The sequence below is a fragment of the Neomonachus schauinslandi genome, chromosome 1 (assembly GCF_002201575.2).
Source record: "Neomonachus schauinslandi chromosome 1, ASM220157v2, whole genome shotgun sequence".
NCBI classification, from domain to species: Eukaryota; Metazoa; Chordata; class Mammalia; order Carnivora; family Phocidae; genus Neomonachus; species Neomonachus schauinslandi.
The window spans coordinates 117319553-117326918 of NC_058403.1; the positions used below are offsets into that span (position 1 = coordinate 117319553).

A 7366-nucleotide genomic window follows, 5' to 3' on the forward strand; every position below is an offset into this window, starting at 1 on the left:
AACAATGTGCTACATTGTTTTAGAACAGTCTTAATATTTAGGATGAGTGTATATGTACAAAGAAGTTAGTAAATTTAAAATACATAGCAAGAAGCTAGTTATAGAGCAAGGATTACAATTTAAATGCCTTTTTATGTCAAATATATGAATGCTTTTCATTTTATATTGAAGTTGCTTTTAAGAGTTACATAAATCATTTGTCTTTTAAAATGTAATATATACAAGGAAATGCAACATAATCTGTTTACCTCTTGGCTAGATGGTTCTTTTTTTCGGTGAAGGAAAAATAAACGTTTCAATCAATTCCACTAGTACACCAATTTAATAGCAAGCCTTCTCAGCTCCCTCTCCAAAATAGTTCCCATACTCATCCACTTGTATCCATGTATACTGCTACCCACAGTCAAAGCCACTATCATCTCTTTCCTGGACTCTGCAATAGACTCTTTACTGAAATAGCTGCCAATACTCTAATATAAAGCTCAACACACTTTTTCTATAAAGAGCCATATAGTAAATATTTCAGGCATTATGGGCGATATTATCTCAAGTTGCAAATATTCAAGTCTGACCTTACAGCACAAAGGCGGCCAGACTACATATACACAAATGAATTCCAATGTTTTCCAATAAAACTTTTACTTGTGAACACTAAAGTTCAAATTTCATATAATTTTCCTATTATAAAATATTATTCTTCTCTTGACTTATTCCCAACCATTTGAAATGTAAAATGTAAACTATTTTTAGCTCACAGGCCTTAGAAAAACAGGTGGTAAGGATTTGGCCTGTGGGCCATAGTTTGCCCACCTTGCTCTAGCCCCTGCTCTAGTCCCACCCCTTTAATCCACTGTCCACCTAGCAGCCAGAGTGATCTTTTTTAAATTAAAATCACTCAATTCCCAAAAATCTTGAGATTTCCCATCACACCTAAAATAAGTGCCAAAATTTTCATTGTGGCTTACTAAGCCCTATGGCACTTGAGCTTTGCTACCATTCCCTATTAACCTCGTGCAACTCTCCTGTTTACTCACTATGATCTTTCTAGACCAATGTTTTCCAAAATGCAGGTTGCAACCCACCAGGAGTCATGAAATCAATGTAATGAGTACTAAACAATTTTTAAAAATAAAATAATATATAAAACACCAGGGTAATCTCATGGATCTTTAGCAATCAGTTCACCCTGGCCAACTGTGATAAACCCTTAAGAAATACAGTGGAGAGGGGCGCCTGGGTGGCTCAGAAGTTAAGCGTCTGCCTTTGGCTCGGGTCATGATCCCAGGATCCTGGGATCAAGCCCCACATCGGGCTGCTCCGCGGGAAGCCTGCTTCTCCCTCTCCCGCTCCTGCTCCCCTGCTTGTGTTCCCTCTCTCACTGTGTCTCTCTCTGTCAAATAAATAAATAAAATCTTTTAAAAAAAAATACAGTGGAGAAATGTTACAATATCAATTAAGAATAGATGATTCCATCTCTTCTTCATTGGCATCTCACTTTATTTTCTGGCATATGATGGTAAATTTTAGTGTCACTAAAATGGGAGCATTAATGTTGATCAGTTCAGTTTAATTTTATAGTATCCAAATTTTCAGTTAGTTGTGAAGTATGGGAAAATTTATGTCAAAAAAATCTGTAAAGCTTTTCAAACTAAGTTTGTGTAACAAACTTTCTGAGTGTGTCAACTGCAACATTCTAATTGAACTATTACTAAAGACACTTAAAAAAAGATTTTATTATTAAAAGGAAAAAGAATAACAAAGTAAAAAAAATACAAAGACATGATCAAATTTAATTGCTGGATTTGTAAATACAAATCGTGACAATAATGATTAAAATGTTAACTCTACAGCAAACTTCAAATTAGTTTGAACCAAATTCTAAAAAGAAAAAAAAAACAAGACTTTTACAGTGAAGGTGACTTAAAAATGTAGTTTTACCCAAATGTGCAAAACCCAGTATTTCTCATAAGCCCCAATGTTTTATAATCATAGTTATAAATGAAACCTTAAAACTTAAAGATACTCAAAAACATGGTATGTTTGAATATTTTTGAAAAAAGACAATTATTACTGTAAGTTCTTAGCCATTTATGACTGTTAATGAAGACTATTAATGATAATGAATATCATCTGGCAAAGGAGCAAAGATTCACTCTGCTGTAGGAAAAAAATTATACTTACAGCATAGAAGGTGATGCTTTTTTTATAGTAAGTTAGTTGACAAATTAAAAATTATTAACAGTATACTCTTGTATCTATTAGAAAAACAATTAGAAGCAATGTTTATTTTGTAATTAGAGTCTGGTATATGACTGGTATATGATGCAATTCAGTGATGTTGCAAGTTGTATAAAATTTTAGTTTACATCAATTAGCTAAAAAAGTCCCATCAAATATATTAAGTAAGGTCTTATTAAAATGGCAGTTTAGTATTACTTCTCCCAGAAATGCTGCCCACTTTAATAGCATGCTTAGTCCGAAGTTATGCAAATTCATCAAGGCACCCTTCCACACAACGCAGCAAATCCTACTACAAAGGTGATGTAAGACCTCAGACTAGATTGAGCCCAAGGACAGCTCTCTCCATACCTCCTGTGCCCTCATGCTGAAATTTCAAGAAGGGCATCCTGACTCATTAATTGCAAACAGAAATTTCCTGAAAATGCCCTTCATGGGGAATTGGAAGGTCCTAAATCCGGACTAAGTCCTTTCATTATTTCCTTTCTCTGCACAAGAACTGATCATTAGCAAATTAAAGGGTTAATATAGGTTTAGCTCGTGAACATATACTAAAAGCTACCATCTACTCAAGTTACATTAAAAGAGGTAAATTAACATGAACTATTCTTAGTTAGGCATTCCCTAAACCAATGTAGTAACCCTTTCTCCAGCCATCAGGCCTGAGTAAACCACAGGCTCCCACAAATAAAAGTGGCTCATTATCACATTAACTCTCAATGAGAGAGGAAAGAGGTGGTCATAAGAATCCTGCTTAATATTTCATCAAATAGCCAGCTCTTGTTTCAATTATCTTTCACCTCTGAGTTGCAGCGTTCTATGTCTATAAAGAATATGAATGTGCTTTCTGAGAATATTACTGGGGGCGGGGAACATACTTAACTTGATTGTCACTAGTACAGGAACTTTGACTTCTTCTTCTAAATTTTATACAAAGAACCAATGATACATGATTCTGACCTACTTTCAAGATAAATAAGAGCCACTATTAAGCAGCCACTACCTGGAGATCAGCACTTACCTAGATATATTGAGCTCATTTTTCATAAAGCCAGCTATACAAACAATAAGATCAAACAAAATCTTTTTTTTCCTATTTTTTTCCTTTACTCATTAATCTGTACACACCCATCCACTAACATCCACTAACATCCACATAACCAAAATCCCCATAATTTTTGCTTTAGGAAATCTCCCTAAATGGACTATATGATAAACATTTTGTACACATAGAGTAGGATTGCTAAATGAAAAGGATGAGAAACATAGATACGATAGTGTGGATTTGTTCTAGTGCTATTAAATCTTTTCACTTTTATTGGATAAATATAATCCACAGAATCAAGGTTTATAAAACATTCATAGAGAGCAAGTTTAATCTCCAGCTAGTAAATCCAAATTTGGATATGTCTTTTCTAACACAAATGATTTTCATTCATTCAACTATAACTAGATCAATATAACATAATGTCTAAGAGTGCAGGCTCAAGCAGATCTGAGTTCTACCACTTCCTAGCTAATGTAACCTTGGGCAAAGTGATTTTAAAATTTTGCTAAGCCTCATTTTCCTCATTTGTAAAATAGGTATAACAACAGATCTGGCTCATGGGGTTGTCAGGATAAAATGAAATAATCTACGAAAAGCATATACACTCTACCCTAATGGCTGTTTTAGCAAATGTTTGCCATTTGCCAGTTTGATGAAAGCTCCAATGTAATAGTGGAAGCTATCACTACTTCAAGAAATTTCTTACTTTTAGATTAAAAGTAAAATACACTAAAAAAGGCTTAACAGTATTAGTGAATATAAACATATAAGCAAATAAAAATATGGCTATAACTCAAATTTATTTTTTCAATGTAAATTGTATACCATACACATATGTAATTTAAACCATTTTTCCAAATCTAAGCCAAGAATTCATTTCAACATACCTGAAAGAGAAAATACCTATTTAATCTCACTCATTTAAAAAAATGTTTAATTTGTAGAAGGGTAAAAAAAAAAAACATGCATATTTACCTTCCACCCCACCCCCAAAAGCTAAATCTCTCCAAGGATCTTAATGTTATAAAATGGGAAATTGGCAAAGAATAGGAAGCTATTTCAATAACACTACTGGATACGCTACAAAACTATCATATATGAAAACTTTCATTTGAGGTATACCATGCAATAATTCTAAATATACATACCATATACGTACTTTCTCCAACCACATTCCATTATGACATTCCTCTGTCCTCAGTTGACAGCAATATTAAATTCCCTTTCTTGACATACTTTGTTTGCTTTAAAATAACCACAGCTCAGTAAGCTGGGGTAGATGCAGCAGCCACTTACTCATTCTAGTACAACACAATCTTGTCCCTTCCCCTCTCAGAGAATTTTTGAGGGAAGAGAACTCAGATAATCCACGTCAGTAATACTAAGTAATTTTACATAATCCACAGACAGTGACTTTTGTGAGGTTATAAACATATATTCTGTTTCTTTACATTTCCAAGACTACTCAAAGTTGTGTCCATGGTGGACTTTAACAAAAGCTTTCATAATGTAATTTAATACTATTACATAAGAACATAAAAGTGTCTGACAAGAGACATAGGTGGACTCTGTTTATATGTTAATGTGTTTTCAAAAAGTTGTGTAAATAAAATCCTATTTCAAAAACAGTAAGAGAGGTGAGAAAGGCTGTGATTTATTAAAAACACACTCACACATACAAACAAAAAGTCCTCTGTAGTTAAGCTTTTCACAGGGTAAGTTGCCCTTTGAGTTTCTGTTTGGAAGTTTGCAGGATCCTAAACAGAGTATTTCTAAATTAGCATGGCCATTGTAAGGCAACTTAATAAATTCAGAAAGAGAAAAATTACAGCATTTTCTTACATGTGGGAAATAAAAGCCCTCTTAGGGCAATCAATTTCCCATTCCTTTTATTATATGCATCAATATAAAGCATGCTTAAGTGAAGAGATTTTATTATTGCCATAAAAGTGATTGATTTCTAGTTGGTTTTTTTTTTTTGAAAGAAAAACACACTAAATATATTCCACAATTTTGCCTGTAATTGTTTTGCACGACCATTTTTTCCCGAAGGTTCAAGGGCAATAAACCTTCTTCTCCAATGAAAAACACGAACAAAGTTCCATAAATTAAAAAAAAAAAAAGTTTGGCACTAAGGCATAATTTCTCCAGTCCTATCTTCATCTCTACCCAGGATACTGACATACCTAAATCCCATTCAACAGTCATTGAACACCAAGGCAATGGGTGGCTGAAGCTAGTAATACCCGTACGGGTTTAAAGAAAAACAAAAACAAAAACCAGGTGAGAGCCCATAAACACGAGGAACCTTAAGCAAGGTCATGGAATTTTCTAACCAGAAGGTCCCAAACTAGACAAACCCTGTGGGATTCCAGAAAGAAAGAACAGAAGCTCGGAGAGGGAGACCAGGTCATTCAGGGGGTTAGTAGCAGAGGCGGAGGTCTGGGACCGCAAGTCGCTACCTAAACACCGGACCCAACAAAGGGAGGCCACGGCCAGAACCGCCCCAGGTGCGGTGCTCCGAGGGCTGCACCCCGGCTGCTCCCGCCCGCCAGCTCCACACTCACAGGGCAGAGGCGGTGCCGGGTGGCCCGGGAGAGGCAGCGGGCGAGGCGGTACAGAAGCTCCGCGCGTGAGCAAAGAATGACCCAAGGTGAGGCTGGGGAAAGGGTGAAGGGTGTGGAGGGCAGGGGCGCCCAGAAGTGGAGAAAGGGGCCTAGCTCTCACCCTTGTCGCACGCCAGCAAGAAAAGCTTCTCATTCAGGGTGTTCTCCTCCTTCACCTCCCGCACATCCTTCAGCGCCATCACCTCGTTCGGCGACGAAGAGGAGGATGGGGAGGAAGGTAGGGAGGAGGAGGAGGCGCCCGAGAGATCCGTGCTCGGGTACAGAGCCGCCATCATCGCGGCCCATGAAGGGGGCAGGCCAGGAGATGGGGGCGGGGCCCCCACCAGCCCTGACCCCGACCCCAGCCCCGCCGCAGGGCTGGAAAAGGGATGAGTCGTTCCCACGGCCGCCTCAGCGCGCGGCCCGTTGGCCCCAAAGGGCGTAGTCTCCCCTCGGAGCCAGCACTCGCCCTCCACTGACAGCCCCAGACTGGTGGCGGCGCATGCGCGGCCCCGGGGCCAGCGCCCCCTCCCCAGTCGCCGGCGCCCGGGCCGAGCCGGTCCGCGCCCCTCCGGGGACGACAGAGTGGCGCGCGCCAGGGCGGCAGCTGAGCGCGGGGCCGTGCCAGGAGGCGCAGGGGCCGCGCTGGGGGCGGCCCGGCCCGGGAGGAGGATTAAAGATCTTTGGGAAAGGAGCTCCGAGAGCGATTCTGCGCACGTCGGGCTCCCGGGCTGTGGGAACCGCCAACCCAGCTGCGCCCGGAGATGTTCGCGACTCTCCTCACGTCATCTTCCGCTCTGCTATAGCAACGACAACGGGGCGGGCTCGGGGGGCGTGGCCGTTGCGGGGGGCGGGGCCGACGTGCGCCACGCCCCCGGTCCTCGCCGGTCCTCGCCAGTCCGCTGCAGCTTCCAAAGGTTTCCAGTTGGTGAGGGCTAAGTGAACAGCCCAGTGCGACCTTTCCCCACCCGGGTTGTTGAGGTAATTTCCCTGCGGTCCCCTGCTGCATGTAAACATGCAGCGGTATGGTTACTGAACCTTTGACGACTTAATGTTTTAGTCGAACCCCCCTTGTGGAGTTGTCTAATTATTTCGTGTTGGTCACGCCGCTAGACTTGTGCTTGTGTGTGTGTGTGTGTGTGTGTGTGTTTGAACTAGCTATACTCATTTCTAGACTATTTTTTCAACAACTTGTTTGTGATATAAAATTGGCATAACATTCTTGATGTCATACATTTATTCGCATGTAATTCAAGTGTACCAACATGTAGCTATTGGATAAGCATTTTTAGCATCTACAGTCATTCCAGTGGTTTCTTCACATTTATAAATTTGATTTTAAAAAATGTGTGTGAGGGCGCCTGGGTGGCTCAGTTGGTTAAGCGACTGCTTTCGGCTCAGGTCATGATCCTGGAGTCCCGGGTTTCGAGTCCCGCATCAGGCTCCCTGCTCGGCAGGGAGCCTGCTTCTCCCT

The 7366-nt window shown here is 40.3% G+C and overlaps 1 protein-coding gene across 2 annotated transcripts in view; it reads right to left on the reverse strand.

Annotated features, from left to right (window-relative positions):
* The window catches only part of TRPC1 (transient receptor potential cation channel subfamily C member 1), a 68371-nt gene extending 62168 nt beyond the window's left edge, over positions 1-6203 (reverse strand). For both annotated transcript variants that reach the window (XM_021678728.1, XM_021678727.1), the window contains exon 1: positions 6014-6203. In XM_021678728.1, the coding sequence (XP_021534403.1) occupies positions 6014-6188 (175 nt within the window). In that variant the 5' untranslated portion in view covers positions 6189-6203. The remainder of the gene's footprint in view (positions 1-6013) is intronic.
* Between the last annotated feature and the right edge of the window lie 1163 nt (positions 6204-7366).